This window comes from Cetorhinus maximus, chromosome 12, assembly GCF_964194155.1.
Source record: "Cetorhinus maximus chromosome 12, sCetMax3.hap1.1, whole genome shotgun sequence".
NCBI lineage: Eukaryota > Metazoa > Chordata > Chondrichthyes > Lamniformes > Cetorhinidae > Cetorhinus > Cetorhinus maximus.
Genome location: NC_135890.1, coordinates 68,251,915 through 68,273,014, shown reverse-complemented (window position 1 = coordinate 68,273,014; position 21,100 = coordinate 68,251,915). Strand labels below are relative to the sequence as shown.

Below are 21,100 nucleotides of genomic sequence, written 5' to 3'. Positions count from 1 at the left end.
CAAATAGTTTCCCACCTAAGAAAACACAAAATTCATCCTTACTTTTCCTAAATGAGCTGCTAGGTAATCATGATACTCTGGAACCATTAGGCTTTGCAGTGTTTCTACGAAAGAAATGTCAGTGCTAATAGCACTGTATAAAAGCGTTGTCGAGCAGTGATAAAGAAAGTCACTTGTTTCAGCCAAAGTTCTGCACCACTTAATTGATAAGTCAAGTTTTTCAAAACTTCTCCAATTTGTATCTTGTTAAACAGTAATCATTCAAGATGACTAAGTATCTTGAAAGAAAATTTCCAACTAAGATTTTAGCCCCAGTCTTGGGCTGCAGGTGTCTTTCTTTTACAGCCATGTACTATCCTGTCAGTGAGCTATAGTAATTTAATATTCACCGCCATATATCTTTGCCCCTGGTGGTACTCGGAAGCCAGTGTATAACCAAACCAAGGATACCAATGTGTTCCAGGTTTGGTTCCTAGGCTGAAAGCAAAAAACTGCGGGTGCTGGAAATCCAGAACAAAAACAAAAATACCTGGAAAAGCTCAGCTGTTGAAGGGTTATTCGGACTCGAAACGTTAACTGTGCTCCTATCCGCAGATGCTGCCAGACCTGCTGAGTTTTTCCAGGTATTTTTGTTTTGGTTCCTAGGCTGTGGTATGTTAACTTAACTTGTGCTACGATTAGACATTACACCCCTGGACTGAAGGAAATAAATCTGCTATGGTTCCCGTTGCCCTCTGATCACCTAGTGCATGTGTGCAAATGTTGGGTGAGGCCTGTATTGGGCTGAGATGCCCTGCAGAATCCCACTAATATTACGTAGGGTTGCTTGAAGAATGGATGACCAGCTGTAGGATGCCAGGAGCACGTAGAATTGAACTCCAGTAGGAGACCTATCACCACATGGATTGCAGGAGTCAAGAAGAAGGCACCTCCATCTTGTGGAAAGCTAGCGATGGGCAATAAATGCTGCTGTAGTGAACCACACCCTCATCCCAAGGACAATTTTATTTTCAAAGAAGTGTCATGCACTATTCTTCTAGTCATACGAACTAGGGGCAGGAGGAGGCTACTTGGCCATTCAAGCCTGCTCCGCCATTCAGTAAGATAATGGCTGATGTGATTGTGACCACCTGCCTACCCCCGATAACCTTTCACACCTGGCGAGATGTGAAACGCATCCACCTCCAGTTTCAGGAAGGACTTTAATTCCTCTCGGACCCCCTAAGGAGATTGAGTGAACGCCACCAGTTTGGGGTTTCCCCTGATATTTAAGCGGTGGCCCAGTATTTGTGGATCCTACCATTTTTTTTCAGGGAAGCTGAACTTTTTGAAGGTGCATGTCAAAAAATTATTTCCTCACCTTGTTAACCAGCCCTTTCAAAAGTGTTTACTTTTGAGCAATTGAAAATGTTTCAATTCTCCAGGAAAGAAGCTCTTGGACATTTATCCTGAAGTAATGGCCTTGCAAACGTTTATTTTCTCAGTTGGTTGTTTCTCCTTGCAGGTGTGTGGGGACATCCACGGGCAATTCTATGATCTCAAAGAACTCTTTAAAGTAAGTTGTATTCGAATAAAATTGACAAGTGTTGTGATTTGCATGAGTATAGTGCTGTGTGCACTGCATTAAGAATACGAGAAAAGTCACTGTAGCCTTGTGGGTGCCCATGTCTGTCTGCATCAAGTTGCCATGTTCGCCCTAGGTGTGTGTCAGGCTGCTGCGCACCTGTTCTCTCCCATAAGCCTAAGCCTATGACTGAGCAGGGCTGAATGAGCTGATAGCTGACTCTTTCTTGTCTGAACATTTGCAATTGGATGCTGCGGGAGTTGCAGAGTTGGGAGTGAATGTGTGTGCGTTTTGCTAACTGTATACTGTAATTTGACATTTACCCCTGCTCCCACAGGTGGGAGGGGACATTCCCGAGACCAACTACCTGTTCATGGGAGATTTTGTCGACCGAGGCTTCTACAGTGTTGAGACGTTCTTGTTGCTATTGGCGCTGAAGGTGAGGTGAACCAGAACTGAATATTTACCCACTCTGCTGTCTCCTTGAGCTGAAGGTGTTGACTCTGGCAGCAGTAAATCCCACGAGCGCAGGCTGTCCTCTGGTTACCCACCTCCCCACCCACCTGGGTTGGCGTCGGCTGAGGAGCATAATGCCTGAGACTACTTGCCCACAAGCTTTTTCCACCAATCATCCCTGAATACTGATGTAGAGTCCCTGGAGTCAGAGCCTGGGTGCTCTGTCTATACAGTGCCCCCTCTGCCATCCAAGCTGCTTCTGTTGGTTTAAAGCAGATTGCAATTTGGGGTTTTTATTTCTGTATGTAATCACATTCTGAAGAAGGAATCTTTAACCACTGAGCTTGGAATTTTTTTAAGAAGGTCCTTCATTTTGCAACATGTCACTTTTTTAATAAATTTGCTATAATCTTTACTTCAGCTCCCAGGTGAATATCTTGCTCCATATCACAAAACTGCGTTCTGTATCACTGACTGCTTTCCTAACATAATCTTACCCATAATAGCCATGTCTTGTACAGGAATCGTATTGTGAATTTAAAATGCATAAAATCATTAATTTAATATAATTGGCCCCAATTACCTCCTTGAAACTAAATTTGTCCTTCAGGGGAGCCCAAATTGTATTGAAATCTCACTCCCAGCCCTGAGTCGGTGCCTGTCAAAGCTGCAGTCAGCAGCCAGGATCCCGGTACCATAACCACTCACCCTTCCACCGTCAGCGAGAATAAATGGGACAACTTCAAAGAGCTATAGGTGTCAAGATTTGGGCAGCAATAATTCTTTGGCATTCTCTCTTTTTTGCAGTGAATTTTAAATCTGACAACCCCTTTGCTGGCTCATGGGCTTAGCCATGGAATAATTGAAGGTCCCATCTTCGATTCCCGTTCTAATCACCATTTGGGTAGTGATAGAGACATCATAATTGGCTCCAGCTCCCAATGTGAAGTGAGAGCCAATTAACCAAGGTTTCTCTCCCTGATTGTTTATTGAGTAATCCTTAATGCTTATTTTTTAAAAAATTTGTTTAATTTTCAAAATATATACAATGTGCAGTATTACACATGCATGTGCCTTATCACAATTGATCCATTGCTGTGAGCATTAGACGTGGACAGGATAAAATGGACCTTGCAATCGGATAGCTTGCTGACGTAAATTGCCTTGTAGCATGAGACCAAACAATGAAACCCAACTGGCACCAGTGAAATTATGGATCTCCCACAAGGATTCAGTGTTTCCAAAAGAGAGAATTAGCGATCGTACATAAGGTGCTCCACCTAATGGCTTAGTGAGTAAGTGCAGCTATCTGACCTACAGACGGAATTATTTTAATATTGCATAAAATTACATTAGCAGACCCAACAGATCTACGCCAACGTTTATGCTCCTCCCACCCCTCTCCATCTCACCTTATCAGCATGTTCCTTTTTCCTATTTTGTCATCTCTCGTACTTATCTAGCTTACCCTTAAATGCATCGAATGTGTAATTATTAATAATCATCATTCTATACTTATTCCTATGAAATACAATAAATGCTGTTGACCATGTTATCTTGTGGATAGTTTAGAAGTAAAATTATCCATTCTGTAATACTATTTATTATCTTGCATCTGGCACTTCACACCTGCAGGCATCCCACCCGTCTACAACAGAAATTAGTGATTGACCAAAATTAGTCTTAACCTTTTTAGTCAATGAATATTTAATTGAGTTATCACCAGTGGTTTTGTTCGGTAAGAATCTGAATACTGATGATCTCTGCTGTTAGCTGTAGGAAGCTACCGTGTACCCTAGCACCCCTGGATTACGGAGGGGAAAATCAGCCCACGTTCCTGTTGCTAATAGCTATACAATAACTGACTAAACAGCATTGTTGCTTTATTGTTTATTTATTGCAGTTTTTTTTTACATTTCATTCTTGGGATGTGAGTGTTGCTTCATTTACTGTCTATCCCTAGTTGGCCTGAGGTGGTTCTGGTGAACCTGCTCTATGAAACACTGCAGCCCATGTGGTGAAGGTACTCAGTGCTGTTAAATAGTGAGGTCCAGGATACTCAACTTGTGATGATGAAGGTCAGGATTGTTGTAACTAAGAGGGAAACTAGGAGGTGATGGCATTCCCAATGCACCTGCTGGCCTTCTCAGTAATCGAGGTGGCAGGGGATGGAGATGCTCTCAGGTGTTTTTGGTGTAACCTGAACTGAGCATTAGTGAATAGGTGCTGCTGGGTGACACAATTGATGACTTCCATCACCTTTAGATTGAATCTAACCCAGCCCATCTACTGCTTTTTAAATGGGACATGCCAGGGCAGTCGTCCTCATTGTTGGGTAGATGCCAGTGACATTGCTGTACTGTAATAGTGTGGCTGAGAATGCGGTCAGCTCTGATACACAGTCCATCCTTGCTATAGCTGGGTTTTTACCAGGACCAGTGGACTTTGCTATACCCAGTGTATTTAGCCAGTTGTGAAGTGAACCATATTGGCAGGACACTTGCATCTATGATGGTGGAAACCTCAGGAAGAGGCTGAATAAGATCACCCATTTGGCACTTCTAACTGAAGACATTTGCAAACTCTTCAACTTTGTGGCTTGTGAGGATGGGGTTGTTCAGAGCCATCGTCCCCTTTTAGTTATATGATTGTTCACCATTCTGGACCTGATGTGGTATGGTTAGGGGGCTTTGCTGCTTTTAGTGTGCAGGTACCCCTGTGTAGTAGCTTCACTAGGTTGGTACGTTATTCATAGGTATGCCTGGTGCTGCTCCTGGCATGCCCTTAATTGAACCAGGGTTAGTCTCATGGCTTGATAATCCAGAGTTGAGGTGACTGACTGTGGTGCTACATGATTCTATTGCTGATGTGGCCCATAAGATTTCATGCATTGCCTGGCTTTGAGCTGCTAAACCTGTCCTTGGTATGTCCCATTTAACATATTGGTAATTCCATACTACATGATGATGGATGCAGATGCGTCTTGGTCTTCATAGGACTGTACTGGCGCATTCTATCAAGCTTATAGTGGCACATGTTTGAAACAGATAGGTTGATGAGGACAAGGTCAAACAGGACCTTTCCTTGTGTTGGTTTCCTTGCCACCTGATGGAGAGAGAGTCTGGTTGCTTTATATTGCAGGACTTAGCCAGCTCAGTGGTACTGCTGAGTCAGCTATAGTGATAGATATTGAAGTCCCCAACCCAGAGTACATTAACTTCCTTTGTTTCCCTCAGATTCCTTCAAGTGATATTCAGAATGGACGAATGTTGATTCATTGAGGTGGGGCTGTTAGTAGCGGTAATTACCAGTAAGTTTCCATGCCCATATTTGACCTGAAGTTGAGACTTCAATAGGTCTGGAATCAACGTTGATTCCTGCAGCCACTAGCCCATTCACCACCCCCCCCACCCCCCAACCAATCCTAAATATATATTGTGCCATTACCTCTGGTGGTTATGTCCAGCCTTTGGGACAGGGCATACCCAAGAATAGTGATGGAGGAGTCTACGATGTTAGCTGATGGATATATTCTGAGGACCTGTGGGGCCATTGAGTGTGTGTCAATTCTGCCACACTAGGCAGCAGTTTTGGTTTGGTGAGGGAAGCTTTGCAGGGCTGACTAAGGTAATCCCAGTTCAGTCTTGTGATAGTTTGCAACCCTTCCTTTAATGACAATGTAGCACTTTTCACAATCATTTTCTGGTGCCAGCCCACAATCGACCAGATTCATTGCATTGTTCGCAATTTGCCATTACTCGGATTTTAAACTCATGACCTTTGCGTTTCTGATCCAAGACCATAACCAATAGTCTTATTACAAAAACTAGTTCTTTCATTGCTCTTGGCTAACCTGGGTCTCTCAACGTGACAGGTCCGCTATCCGGATAGAATCACACTGATCAGAGGGAATCACGAAAGCAGGCAGATTACTCAGGTTTATGGCTTTTATGATGAGTGCTTGCGCAAATACGGATCAATAACGGTTTGGAGGTACTGTACAGAGATCTTTGACTACCTCAGTCTCTCCGCTGTCGTGGATGGAAAGGTAACCTATGAAAAACTAATTTAAACTATATATGTTTAGTGCATGGTATGTGTCTTAGTTAGCATTGTCATCATGGGGTTGGGATAATGAGGATGATCCTCTGCCTTTAACCTCTGGAGAGACTCAGCACTTAGACTTGGACTTAATCTGTGGCAGAAAAGGATCTGAGGCACCACCTGATTTGAGTTGTAAACTGATACCGACAGGCTTGGATAATGCGTATGTAAGCAGCTGATTGGAACTGTGGGCACATACCTTGAAGGTATGAGTACCAAATTACTGAACATCAAGGAAGCCTTCAGCAAAGTTGCTGCCATGTCCCTCCAAGGACATGTGGAACACATGTGTATAAAGAAATGAAGTACTGCTTGCTTTCACCTGCATGGTTATCCAGTGCCATAAATTCTTAACTATGCTTTTACCACCTTTAGATACAAATTCTGCGATGTCCCCTTTGCCAGTTTCTCTCCCTCTAACTTTCCTTTGCCATAAACTTCAACTTATTTGAAATTCAGCAAGTCATGCCCTATTTGCTATGAATTATGGCCTATCCATTAATCACCATCTTAATACCAATAGACGCTGCTTCTGTCTACATCCCTGAGTGCATTAAATTGAAAATCATTATCCTACCTCTGCAGTATCCAACACTCTCCCCTTTCCCATCGCGCCCCCCTCCAACCAGCACCCCTAAAGCCAGTCCTGCCTCTGCTCAGTACCCCGTTCTACCCCTACTCTGCATCATGCGTCTGCTCAGTGCCCAATCTTGAGTCCTATACTGTACCTTTCCACTCTCTGGCCCTGGCCATTTACAGACCTGTCCCTTGCCCTACTTTTGGCAGGAGCCTTGCTGTATGAAACTCCCTCTGTACCTTCCATCCATCTTTTGTCCCCACTCCCTTGCTTTTTGTTCTCCAGTATGCTTCCAACAAAGGTAACCGATGCTGTATTCTGTATTGAATGAGATTGAAGCTTCCAGTAAATCGAGTCCCCAGTGCACTAAAGTAATATCTCTGAATGAGAAAAATGAGTCAGGATAGTAGCAGAAAGGTCCCTGAGTTGTCCCATTGTTAAAGGTTCTACACTCTGCATGCGTATGTGTCCTGCCTGCCTTAGTGAAATAGATTGTGTGATCAATCCAACTTTCAATAAGTTTTTGCTTTTATTAAAAAAACACATTTTCTTCATGTCCTCCCTCTTGTAGATCTTCTGTGTTCATGGTGGCCTCTCTCCATCCATCCAGACCCTGGACCAGATCAGAACAATAGACAGGAAACAGGAAGTGCCCCATGATGGTCCAATGTGTGATCTCCTATGGTCTGACCCAGAAGGTAAGCCCTGGAATTCAGTTAAAGCCAGTTTGACCTGCCTCACCACCGCCCCCACCCCCAGCTCCCCTTGAGTGCTGGCTATTGGTCAGTTACACACCCACCAAACAGCCATTCATTTGTGAGCCCAAATGAGTTGTTTACCGTAGAAGGCATCACTGCCCTGTCTGATTCAATGTGCTCCTGAGGACCATTTTTCTAGCAGGAGTCACTCGAGTGTGAACTGATTTTAACCCATGGAATCCCTACCTCCTTGCTTTCCAGTTTCATTGAATTAACAACATGAGTTGAGAGAACTTTGCAGAAATCTGCAGCCTCCTAATCTCTCTGGTTTTGCACTACAGCCCACTGAGATGTTGGGCATGGTAACTCCATGTGACAAGGAAAGCTTTTTGCCCCAACTTGGTTTGTCTGTCAAGTGAGATCCACCCCCACCCCCATTGAAGTGCCTGGTTGTTTCTTAAATTAAGGAGATTTCTTTTGCCCCAACTGTTCGATCTGGGAGTTTATTCCACATGCTGATCACACTCTGAGAGTATTTTCCTGCTGTTTGTGTGAAATGTATCTTTAGCCATTGCTTGCCTTGACCCACACTCATAATTTAATTTCAAATAATAACCCAGATTTGGCTTTTCCGTTGCTTTATCAACCTTCAATCTCCCTGTAAGATCGCCCCTCTCGCTATTCCCCATCCCTCCGCCCGTCCCCCTTGCTCTCATCCCCCCCCACCACCCCCCGTCACGCCTCTTGCTCTTTCCCTGGCCCTCTCCCTGTCCCCGTCGCCCCTCTCACTCTCTTTCTCACCCCCCCCCCCCCCCCCCCCCCCCCACCCCTTCCTGTCCCCGTCGCTCCTCTCGCTCTCTTCCCCCCCCCCCCGTCGCCAAGGTTGCCCCTCTCTTCCACTTGCCAACCAAATCAGCACATTCCTCTCATGAAATATAAATTGTTGTTCCTTTACATTTGGCATCTTGGGAATGTCCTGATGAGTGCAAGACAAAAAGCTTCATGTGTTTTTTTTCAGTGATACTCAAGTTCTGTACTACCAAACAACTACTTGTATATCTTCCCCTTTTGGTTTACCAAAATCCTTCATGCTATTTTTAAAAGAAAACTCTGAAATCATAGAATCATACAAATTTACAGCACAGAAGGAGGCCAGTCAGCCCATCATGTCCATGTCGGCCAACAAGGAATCACTCGGCCTAATTCCAAATTCGAGCTGAGAGTCCCTTGTAGATTACGGCACTTTAAGTGCATACCCAATGTTGTGAGAGTTTCTCCCTCTACCTTCTTTGCAAGCAGTGAGTTCCATTACCCAACTGCCCTCTGGGTGGAAAACAATTCTCCTCAAAATCCGTCTAATCCTTCTACCTCCTACCCTAAATCTATACAACTGAGTTATGGACCTCTCAACCAAGGGCAGTCAGGTTTTTCTATCCACTCTTATCTAGATCCCTCAATGTTATATGCTTCAAATAGCCTCCCCACCACCTTTGTTCCAAAGTAAGCAATCCTAGCCTATCCAATCTTGTCTCTGAATGAAAATTCTCCAGTCCAAGCAACACCCTTGTAAATCTCCCCTGTACACTGGAGTGCCGTCACATCTTTCCTATAGTGCAGTGACCAGAACTGCAGTACTCCAGCTGTGGTCTCTGCGGTTCCAGCAAAGCGTCCCAGTTCTTGCTTTCTATGTCTTAGCTAATAAAGGCTAGAGTCCCGTATGCCGCCTTCACCAACTTATCTAGCTGATGAAAGATAATCAAATGTTATCTCTGTTTCTCACTGCACGGATGTTACCTGATTTGCGTATTTCCAGCATTTGTTTTTATTTCAGATTTCCAGCATCTGCATTGTTTTGCTTTTTGACCACCTTGTCTACCTGTCCAACCACCTTCAGGGATTTGTAGACATGCACTCCAAATTCCCTCTGCTCCTTTAGACTTCCCAGTATCCTTCAATCTATTGTGCATTCCTTTACCGTGTTAGCTTTCCTCAAATCCATAAACTTCATGCTTCTGCTCCTTTAGACTTCCCAGTATCCTTCAATCTATTGTGCATTCCTTTACCGTGTTAGCTTTCCTCAAATCCATAAACTTCATGCTTCTGTGGATTGAACTCCATGTGCCACTTCTGTCCAAATGACTAGTCCGTTGATTTCTTCCTGCACTCTACAGCTTTCTTCTTTCACGGAATCACAGGAGCGCTATAGTACAAAGCCTCCACATAACCTTCTCTGTTCCAGTGGAAATAATCTCGACATCTCAAATATCTCTCCTTGTAACTAAATTTTCCCACTCCTGGCATTGTTCTGGTCTATCTACACTGTAGACTTGCCATAAATTTAATATCCTTTCTGAAATGGGGTATTTAAAATATAACTATAGCTAGTTGTGCCATAACCAAAATTTTGTATAAAGTTCAATCTTATTCTTTGCTCATATATTCTTAATTAAAATCACATTCTCTCAATGTTTTTAATGACTTTATCTGCCTGTACCTGTACTTTCATTGAATTATGTATTTAAACTCGTAGGTTCCTAGTATCTTTCCATTGAGTTTGTACTGTTTTTTCACTGATCTCCTACTCGAGGGCTTTCATACTCGTTTGCATTGAATTTAATCTGTCATGTTTAGTCACAACCTGAATGGTAACTTGCACCAAGTGAAAATTGGGATGTAATTTTGAGGCTACTGCCTATTAATGGGATCTCGGGACTTGTTATCAGTCTCTGATCTCTCACATTATCCCATGGTAACAAACTGTTCATAGGTACTAGTCATTTCAGAGGTTGCTCCCTTGCCCTTTGTGGGGTGGAGGACTCTGTCCCAGGTGGGTGAGAGATGAATGTCAGTTCTCTGAATCCTACTCTTAACTGGTGAGCAAGCCATGAATCAGTAGCATGTAGTGACTCACTGTGTAAGTTATCTGTGGTTGAATCTCTGCCCCTTTCCCAGCTTGTGCATTGCCAGCAGCTGATGAGCTCTTTGAAGATCATTTAGATCAATCGCAATTCCCTTTCCAATCTGGGCACTGCAAACTTTACCTGTCTTGTAGTAATCTCAGGTGGGCTGATGTCGAGAATGCAGGCCTTAGCACTGCTCCATTATCTGCTTGTTGTTACATCAAATTTACAGTACAGAAAAGTTATGCACTACAGAAGCCACCTCCTATCCCCCATTTGTGCCTCCCCATCAGCATAGCCTTCTATTCCTTTCTCCCTCATGTACTTATCTAGCTTCCCCTTAAGTGCATCCATGCTATTCACCTCAACTACTCTCTGTGGTAGTGAGTTCTACATTCTCACCTTTCTCTGGCTAAAGAAGTTTCTGCTGAATTTCCTATTAGAATTTATTAGGGACTATCTTATATTTATGACTCTTAAGTTGTTCAGAGATGAATATGTACCTACCATGAGACAACTAAAGTGAGTTGGGCATTCAGTCATGGTATGGTGCTGGCAGTGGTCACCCCACTGTTGAAATGGTATTGGTTTTTGAATAACAGTGTACCTAACCTGTCTTTGCTTGATGTGGAATCCTGAGGCTGACAGCAATTTTGGGCTCTTTACAGATACCACCGGTTGGGGCATCAGCCCCCGTGGAGCTGGCTACCTCTTTGGCAGCGATGTTGTTGCCCACTTCAATGCTGCCAATAGCATAGATCTGATTTGCCGTGCCCACCAGCTGGTGATGGAGGGATACAAGTGGCACTTCAATGAAACTGTTCTAACTGTGTGGTCGGCGCCCAACTACTGCTACAGGTAAGAGCTTACTAAGTATGGAGCTCACGTGATGGGAAATCTCTCTGGCTTCCTGTCCTTCAATATAATGCAGTTCAACAGGTGCTGGGTGCCTGCTGAGGACAGGACACTGAACAGCTTCCAGTAATGTGGTTTCCAAACTGGTGAGGTGTAGCAGGATACTGTCCTCCCGCACATTCACAGCAAGGGTCATGGGAGAGCAGTCAAGAGTGAAAGCACTAGCTGACTGCCTTTCCTCTTTCCCAACGTGTCAGCCATGTCTCAGTGGGTAGCACACTTGCTTCTGGGATGGGATTTGAACACTCAACCTTCTGACTCAATTTTGAGCACATGATCTAGGCTGACACTCCCAATGCAGTTTCAAGCAGGTGCTGCATTGTTGTCTTTCAAATGAGACATTAAATCAAGGCTTGGTTTGCCCCTTCAGGTGGGTGGTTAAGATTCCGTGATGAGCAGGACAGTTCTCCCGGTGCCCTAACCAATCTTTATCCCTCAACCAACATCTCTAAAACAGATTACCTGGCCATTATCTCAGTGCTGTTTGTGGGATCTTGCTGTGCACAAATTGGCTGCTGCATTTCCTGCATTACAATGATGACTACACGTCAAAACTGTTTCCTCTGGATAAGAGGAGCTTAAGAGGGATCAACCCAGCAAATCCAAAATATATTTAAGAAAAGTTCACATCGTAGGGATGGTGGCTACCAGTGGAGGGGGAGGTGGGCAAAGGGTAATTAAGGCAATTGAAGCAGTTAGAACAAATGGGATCAAGCCAATGGATGAGTTTTGAAAATTGAGCCAATGGGAGAAGTTATGTCAGTGGGATCCTTCTCTGTGAGGTTTGGGCTGATTGGGTCTAGTGGCACTTTTCACTTTCGTCAGAGAGCAGTGTGCCTTGTCTAGATGGAGGCAGTAGCTTCATAGAGCAAATAACTGAGCTGCCTTTTTGAACCACTGCAGTCTACCTGGTACACCCAGAGTGCTGACTGGTTTTTTTTCTGAAAAGGGCTCGATATAGCTTGCTAGGCCACATCAGAGGGCCGTTAAAATTCAACTACATTGCTGTAGATTTGGAGTCACATGTAGGCCAGACCAGATCAGGGCAACTGATTTCCGTCCCTAAAGGACATGAGTGAACCAGATTGATTTTTCACAACAATTTGATAGTTTCATGGTCACCATTATTGGGACTAACTTTATATTCCAGCTTTAGTAACTAATTGAATTTAAATTCCACCAGCTGCCATGGTGGGATTTGAACTCTTGCCTCTGGGTTAATGTAACTAGTCCAGTAATGTTACCACTACACTACCTTCTCTTATGGTCTGAGCAAAGGAAGGAATGTGTTTTGATGTTGTGTCTCAGCACCTCCTCAGGATAGCTACCTTTTAAGATGAGCATGATTGTGCACTGTATTGTAGACGAGGTGCAGAACCAGTCCATGTACAGCAAGTTCCCAGAAATGTTGAGATAATTTGCTGTTTTACATAACAGGAGGAGGCCATTTAACTCAAGTCTGTTCTACCATTCAATGAGATTGTGGCTGATCTGTGACCTAACTTCATTTACTTTGATCCATATCCCTTAGATTTTTGTTAACCAAAGATGTTATCAATCTCCAATTTAAAATTAACCGATTTATCATCAATTGCTGTTTTTGGGCGAGAATTCTAAACTCCGACCAGCCTTTGTGTCTTTGTGTTCTTATTTTTCATGAAAGGTCTGGCTCTAAATTTGACTCCTCAACCAGCAGAAATAGTTTCCATCTGTCTATCCTATTTGTTCCCCTTAATATCTTCAAAACTTCAATCAAATCACCCCTTCCCTTTTAAATTCTAGGGAATACAACACTAGTTTGTGTGTTCTCTCCTCTTAAACTAACCTGAGGAGTCCAGTTATCATTCTAGTAAATCTATGCTGCACTGCTTCCAAGGCCAGTATAACCTTCCTAAGGTGTGTTGCTGAGAACTGCTCACAGTGCCCCAAGTGTGGTCTAACCAGGGTTTTGCACACCTGTAGGATATTGAAGGTAAACTTACCTTAAAATTTCACTAGACTGATTCTTGGGATAAGGGGTTGTCCTTGAAGAGAAATTGAATAGACTAGTCCCTAGAATTTCAAAGAATGAGAAATGTTCAAATTGAAGCATATATAAAATTCTTAAGGGGCTTGATAGGGTGGATACAGGGATCATGTTTCCCTTGCCTGGGAAGTCTAGATTGAGGGTTCACAATCTCAGAATAAGGAGTCGGCCATTTAAGACTGCGATGAGAAGAAATTTCTTCCCTCAGGGTGGTGAATCTTCAGAATTCTCTACTCCAGAGAGCTGTGGGTGCTCAGTCGTTGAGTATATTTGAGCATGATTGATAGGATTTTGTAAATTCAGGAATGTTGGGATAGAATGGGAAGGTGGAATTGAGGTAGAAGATCAGCCTTGATCTTATTGAATGACAGAACAGGCTTGAAGAGCTGAATGGCCTACTCCTAATCCTCATGTTTTGTAGCAACCCTCTGCCCCCTTGTCTTCTAGTTCCTTAGATATTAAGGCTAGCATTTTATTATCCTTTTTGATTTTTTTGTTTCTCATGACATTTTTATGACCTTTGTACCTTTATCCCCAGGCCCTTTTAGACCTTCATTGTTTCTAGCTTTACATCATTTAGGAAATAATAATTTATCTTATTTTTAGGTTCAAAGTGGATGGTCTCTGATTTCCCTGCATTGAAATCTATCTTCCACAGTTTTGCCCATTCACTTAATTTATTGATATCTTTAATTTTATGCTCCCATCTCCACTGCATACAATACTGCCAATCTTTACAGCATTGGCAAATTTGAATATGTGGCTTTCTATTCCATCCTCTAAGTTATTAATAAACACGGTGATTAGTTGATGCCCCAACATCAATCCTTTTGGAACACCACTTGCCATATCCTGCCAGTTAGATTATGCCCATTATCCCTACTCTGTCTCCTGCCACTTGGCCAGTTTTCTAACCAGATCAATGATTTGCTTTCAATTCCATGAGCTTCAGCTTTAGTTAATAGTCTGTTATGAGGAGCTATCAAATGCCTTCTGAAGTGCATATAAATAACATCTACTTTAGTCACCCCTTCAATGTAAATTCAATCAGATTTGTCAGATATGACCACCTCTTTACAAATCCACACTGACTCTCTCATTTGCAAGGTGTTCAGTCACTCGATTACAGACTCTAGTAATTTCCTGATAATAGCTGTAAGACTAACTGGCTCATAATTCCCTGGTTTCCCTCCCTCATCTTTCTTATATAGCAGAGTGACATGCACAGCTTTCCAATCTAAAGGGACAAGTTCCCGAATCCCGAGAACTTTGGAAGATTTTAGTTAGAGCGTTGGCAATGTTCTCATCCACTTCCTTTAAACCCTGGGCTGGAAACCATCTGGTCTTGGGGATTTGTCACTTTTTTAGTTCTTTTTCATTACTGTTATTTTGCTGATGAGTATCTGTCACTGATTCAATAATAGTTTCCTAGGGATTTTTGGCATGAAGAGCTCTTCCTCTACTGTAAATACTGATGCAAAGTAATTATTCGGCATGTCTGCCAGCTCCTCATTTTCATTGACAGTATCACTGTGATCAGATTTCAAGGACCTACTGTGCTCCTGAGCACCCTCTTTTTCCTTACATAATTGTAAAAAATATTTGATATCCCTTGCAAGTTACTTTTCATAGTGCCTTTTGTGGCTCTTGCGACCTGTCTTGTCACCTATTGCTGCCCTTTCTAACATCCATTCACCAGGACCTGTGCTGCGTTTTGTGTAACTTTTGAGCGTTATGTCGTCTCTTGGCTCTTTAACCACCCATTTTTTTGGGAAGTAGGGCTCTAGCCCCTTAAGGGAATGAACTGGTTCTGTGTCACCTTAAATTTAATTCAGGGAGGCAATGTGTGTGGAGTTTTTTTGAAGTCAGATGCTATAAAACCAAAACGTCTATTGATCAGGTAACTCTGGTATTGACGTTTAACATCAACCAGTGTTTTATTTACCCAAACCTGTCTATTCGGTGTCTGATTTGACTGTACCCTGTGTTCACCCAGGTGTGGAAATGTCGCTGCTATACTTGAATTGGACGAGCATTTGGAGAAGGAATTTACAATTTTTGAAGCTGCACCTCAGGAGTCCCGAGGGGTGTCATCCAAAAAGACAGTTGCTGACTACTTCCTCTGAAGGAGCGCCACCCTCGGTCTGAAATCTTGATGCAAACACCGAGGCTGCTGAAGACTTCTTGTGGAGGGAGGGAGGGCAATAAAATAGTGTACAGTATTTGAAAATGATCCTACATTCCTGAAGGCAAAGACTAGGCGATCTGACTGGGAAGTAGCACACGTTGCCCAGTGCTGTACATTGTGGGGACAGTAGTGTGAGCTCTCAATCCAGGGTGTTCATCCTTTAAATTGGGGAAAAAAAAGTGAACTGTTTTTAAAGAAAGTGTGTGCCTCTTTAAGCTGACAGCAGTGTTGAAGAAACGATTTGCCGGGTAGTGACTGCTGTTTACACTTGGACTAAAACAGAATTGGCACTTTTTTGTTTTAAAAGAATTTTTTAAAAGATTTTTTAATTAGTCACAATGAAAATTCCTTTGTTTGCTGTGATCCTTGGATTATATCTTCCCCAGATGCACTTCTTGTGTATACTGGTAACTGAGTTTTACAGTGAGGATTAACTTGTTAAAGAATAGCAGCAGTGAAATCTTGTCCTGAAATACCCTTCTGAGCTAGTTTAAACTGGCAGAGATGCCTCGTATAGTCTTAATGTGCTGTACCTTGTTTTATGATTGTCTGATTGATGTGCAAAATAAGAGAATTGGATTTTGTACTGAGCTATTTGGAATGGTCAGCCGGACAGGTTGCATGGTGGCCGGCTGTGAAACTACGATTTGACTCATTCTCACTTTTCAATCCCTCCCTGATCCGGGGAAGTGTTTCCCTCGGCAGCCCAGAGCGCTGTGTGGGCTGTGATGATATGAACCCATGGCAGATGGTCTACATCTAAGCCATAACTGGCACCCGACCCGGAAACCTGGTTGCTTGCTGCAGCCTGTTTGGTGAAGGAACTCAGCCTGTCCGTGCATTCAAAACGGAAACTTCCAGATTGATGTCTGTGGATGGTTTATTCAGTCTAACAAGGAGGGACTTGGTTACTTCACGTGGGGACCAGGATGCTGGTTATGTAGGTGCAAGTTCCACTAGTGGAAAGAGGATCCAGCTGTGATCCTGCAGTCCAGCAGCCTGCTGCTGTTCACCGAGTGGGACTCATGTTGGTGAGGGCATGCTCGAAAGACCTTGGTGGATGCCCAGTACCCGTGAAGTCACACTCAGTCAAGCAGTCAGCAGTGCAGGGAGGGGAGAGGACTGTCTTAAGAGGAAATCAGTCTGCCTGATACGGCTCCACAGAGGAGAAATGACTGATGCCAGAGTGCCTGAGTAGGAGCTGGGCAATTGCTAAGAGGTTCCTCTGCCAAGCTGGGGCAAGGGTCATTGCTAGCATTTCACCAGGTAAAACCATACTGACACTCCTGCACCCCCTCCATTCCTGAATCTGTTCTGACAGCAAAGCCAGCCTCCAAATCAGAAAATTAGTGCCATCTGTCTGGAAGCTGCATGAATGAAAAACAAGATTCCCAGAAATAACTCGGTCAAATCAAATTCAGAGCTACTTTTTATCCAATTGTTAGTCCCTATCCCAACCCTATTCAAGATGTGTTTGCACTGGCAGTTACTGCTCCTTTACAAATGTTAAACTGACGGTGTCAACCCAGAGGCTGGAGATAACCCTGTGGACCAGAGACCTTCCTCCCTACACCCAGTGGGGCACCTTGAACTGCTGCTGTTTGTTAAGAATGAAATGCAAATGCGGACGAGGTTTGAAACTGTACTGGAAAGGGTCTGAACTTTGAATTCTCCTGGTGTTTCTCCCCCTTGTGTGCTCCCAATCCACCTCCAGCTCTCACTTTGAGATCCAGTCGTCAAGTAACTGGCCACGTGAGAAAATGAAGACAGGAGGCTGTGTTGTAGTGATCAGTGAGACTAACTGAGGTATTGCCTTGCTGGGCTGTTTGATCTCCAGGTCAGTTGAGCATCATTCAGGATCTTTAGCTTGGATATGACTTTCAAGATTCACTAGTTGTGAGGGCTGCTTTCATTTCCCTTCTCTTTCCCCGTCACCTCTCCTTTCATCTGTGCCCCGCTCATCCTCTTTCTCTCTCTCTCTCTCTTTGCCTCTCTCTCTCTCTCTGCCTCTTCCTCTCTCTCTCTCTCTCTCTTTCTGCCTCTTACTCTCTCTCTCTCTCTCTTTGCCTCTTCCTCTCTCTCTTTGCCTCTTCCTCTCTCTCTTTGCCTCTTCCTCTCTCTCTTTGCCTCTTCCTCTTCCTCTCTCTCTCTCTCTCTCTCTTTCTTTGCCTCTTCCTCTCTCTCTCTCTCTCTCTCTCTTTGCCTCCTCTCTCTCTCTCTTTGCCTCTCTCTCTCTCTCTTTGCCTCTTCCTCGCTCTCTCTCTCTGCCTCTTTCTCCCTTTGCCTCTTCCTCTCTCTCTCTCTCTTTGCCTCTTCCTCTCTCTCTCTCTTTGCCTCTTCCTCTCTCTCTCTCTTTGCCTCTTCCCCTCTCTCTCTCTCTTTGCCTCTTCCCCTCTCTCTCTCTTTGCCTCTTCCTCTCTCTCTCTTCGCCTCTTCCTCTCTCTCTCTCTCTTTGCCTCTTCCTCTCTCTCTCTCTCTTTGCCTCTTCCTCTCTCTCTCTCTCTTTGCCTCTTCCTCTCTCTCTCTCTCTTTGCCTCTTCCTCTCTCTCTCTTTGCCTCTTCCTCTCTCTCTCTTCGCCTCTTCCTCTCTCTCTCTCTCTTTGCCTCTTCCTCTCTCTCTTTGCCTCTTCCTCTCTCTCTCTCTCTCTTTGCCTCTTCCTCTCTCTCTCTCTCTGCCTCTTCCTCTCTCTTTGCCTCTTCCTCTCTCTCTCTCTCTTTGCCTCTTTTTCTCTCTCTCTCTCTCTTTGCCTCTTCCCCGTGCTCGCTCTCACCCCCTCTCTCCCAGTGATTTTACCCTGTCTGGGAGCAGCTATCTTTTACTTCTGATTTAGGTTTGGAATGTTAAGCCCCTCTCCCCTAGATTTTTAACCAATGGATCTGACTTTATTTTAAAACCTGGAGGTTATGTTAATGCAACAGAACTAAACTAATCTCTGTCTGACAGGTGATCTTTTCACTTGCTGAAAATCCCTCAATCCAATTGCTGTGACTCGGGAAGAGCTGTTCAGACCAGGCCCAGGAGGGGGCAGTGTAACAGTGATTTAGGGAATGTGATGAACGCCTCATCAGGCTGCTGAACAGTCAGTGTAACTCCTGGAATAAGATTCTCTGTTCAAATGATAACCCAGTGCCCTGAAGTAGGAAAGGGGTGAATTGGCAGGGGCTCCTGCTTCTGATCAAGTGACCTCTTGTTCGGGGGAGAGAGAGAGAGTGGGTATGGATGCTGCATGAGAGCAGAAGGGCACTTTGGCTAGGATGTGCTCCCCAGCTGAATAATCAGTCAAAATGCCTTGTCCAGGCACAGGTGAGGGATGGGATGCTTTGGTGCGGTCAGGGGTTGATTTGGGGCAGGTTGTGCTTTGTATAATTCAAGGCAAGTCTAAGGAGAGAAACCCATGCAGTGATACACACCCTGTTAGATTGTCTGTCCAGTTACTTGCCCTGAATTTTTCAAGCTCTTGCTGCACTGTGAGCGGGAGGACCAAAGGTGCTAGTGTAAACTGTGTCTCTGACGTTTTGTTCCAGTTCATGGTCCAAGGTGAAGGTTTGAGCCCCCCCGCCCCCAGCTAAACCCGGGTTAAATAGCTGTCAGGCTGCAGATAACCATTAGTAGACTGGACAATGTGAAGCTGAATTATAATATCCCTGATGGAGTCACAAGCTAAAAATTTTCCAGGAATTGCCAAATTTTTAGTTTTTTAATCCATTTAAAGAATTTTGCATAAATTAGCAGTTTTTCCGATGGGGAAAGTGCTGTTATTTTTGTAATAACTTGTATTCTGTTTCTGAATGTTTCTGTAGAGTAATATTTGACTTCTATTAAACATGCTGGATGTCTGTACTATATAGAGCCAGAACCCTGGACAAATACAGGACTAGTGTTTGGTCAGACCTGTTGAGCCACTAGAAGTTGCTGGATAAGAATTTGTTAAATCCACCTGTGATTTAGCAAAACTGTTTTAAATAAAGTTTTAATATTATGACAACCTGTTTCAAAGTTGTGTAAAATCAGTGCTGTAAAACCAATCTTACACTGGCCCAAACCCTTGGGTATCTGAAATGAAAAATTCACAAGGGTTGGGTTGTGATGAGAGGAGAGGATTAAGTAAGAAGTACATGATTACACCAGCTACTGCCCAAGAGTCAGAACAGACTGAGGAAGGAGGGAAGAAAAGCTTGCATTTATATAGCACCTTTCATGACTGTCAGACATCACAAAAGCGCTTTACAGCCACAAGTTCTGTTGCAGTGTAGTTACTGTTGCAATGTAGGAAAAGTGGCAGCCATTTTGTGCACAGCAAGATTCCACAAAGAGCGATGTGATAATGACCAGCTAACCTGCTTTTGCTATGTTGATTGAGGGATAACAATTGGACAGTGCACTGGGGAAAACTCCCCTAGTCTTTGCTAAAATCATGCCATCTTTTACATCATGTGAGAGGTGGGCACAGGCTAAGTTTAATGTCTTGTGAAAGATGGCACCTCTGACTGCAGCACTCAGTTCCCTAGTGGAGTGACAGCTTACACTTACAACCAAGACCTCAAATAGAACTTAACCCACAACCTTCTGACTGAAAGGCAAGAATGATACCAACTGAGACACAGCTGACACTCCAACGTGGGAGAAGTGGGAAGAGAGGAGGATGAAGGTACACATCACTAATCTCTAGCACTGCCAGTGGGCACTGCTGCCATTTCCCTTCCCAGGGCAGCCAGCATTGTCTCTATGGGGTTAAAAGGTGCAGGCACGCTTGTCGTCCTCCAGTTTCTTGCTGTCGTGTGCCACTTTCTGCTGTACGAAAGAAGGAAGTGTGTCAGTGAGTGTCGTACAATATGTTTAGCTGATGTGGCTGTCATTGAATAGCTGCCTGTGTGTGTGCGCAAGCTGAGAGTTTTGGGTGAGAGGTTTTGAGTGAAAGTGTCAATAGTATATGAATTGCCAGGTTCAGTACAGATTGATTGATATTGTTGGTTGGAGCTGATGAAGGTTTCATGGATGCATGGTTGAGGCATGTGGTGCAGTTGGTGAGATATATGCCAGGTGGTGAGGCAAGCCAGTTGAAGATCAAACTCACTCACCTTGACAACTGTTTTGAAATTGTTGAGCTTTTTCCTGCTCTACATCCATGTTCTTGGACAGTAACAATCCCTCTAGAGACCAATAACTTTTTATTCATTCAAGGGATGTGGGCTTCGCTGGCTAGGCCAGCATTTATTGCCCATCCCTAATTGCCCTTGAAAAGGTGGTGGTGAGCTGCTGCCTTGAGCTGTTGCAGTCTCTGTGGTGTAGGTGCACCCATGGTGCTTTAAGGAGGGAGTTCCAGGGTTTTGACCCAGCGGCACACTGATCAGTCTGTTTTTAAAAAAAAGTTCCCATTAACTGACCGAAAGAATCGCACGATAAGGTTTCATGGCTTAAGACTTTTACTGTAACAAACAAACTAAAACCAACATTGACTAAACATCATATTTATTAGGTAACTAATACAGTAACCTACAGAAAAGATTCTTCCCCATTAGATAATTAACACAACCAAAAACATGTTACATCTTGCTCTCAGCTGATATATTGCCTTGTAGATTAAGTCTCACACTCTGAGCTTTCAACAGGCTCCCTTCTTCCTGCCACACCAGGGTGAGTCTTCCAGTGTCATTTGAAAGTTGCTTCAGTC

General features: G+C 43.8%; 1 protein-coding gene across 6 annotated transcripts in view; it reads left to right on the top strand.

Annotated features, from left to right (window-relative positions):
- LOC144687537 (serine/threonine-protein phosphatase 4 catalytic subunit) overlaps positions 1–19,414 on the top strand; it is a 38,220-nt gene extending 18,806 nt beyond the window's left edge. For 4 of the 6 annotated variants that reach the window (XM_078553810.1, XM_078553811.1, XM_078553812.1 and 1 more), the window contains 6 exons: positions 1,505–1,555; positions 1,902–2,003; positions 5,895–6,068; positions 7,273–7,399; positions 10,968–11,157; positions 15,237–19,414. In XM_078553810.1, coding sequence (XP_078409936.1) covers positions 1,505–1,555; positions 1,902–2,003; positions 5,895–6,068; positions 7,273–7,399; positions 10,968–11,157; positions 15,237–15,366 — 774 coding nt within the window. In that variant the 3' untranslated portion in view covers positions 15,367–19,414. The remainder of the gene's footprint in view (positions 1–1,504; positions 1,556–1,901; positions 2,004–5,894; positions 6,069–7,272; positions 7,400–10,967; positions 11,158–15,236) is intronic. The other 2 variants (XM_078553813.1, XM_078553814.1) reach the window with 2 other exon arrangements.
- The last annotated feature ends 1,686 nt before the right edge of the window (positions 19,415–21,100 follow it).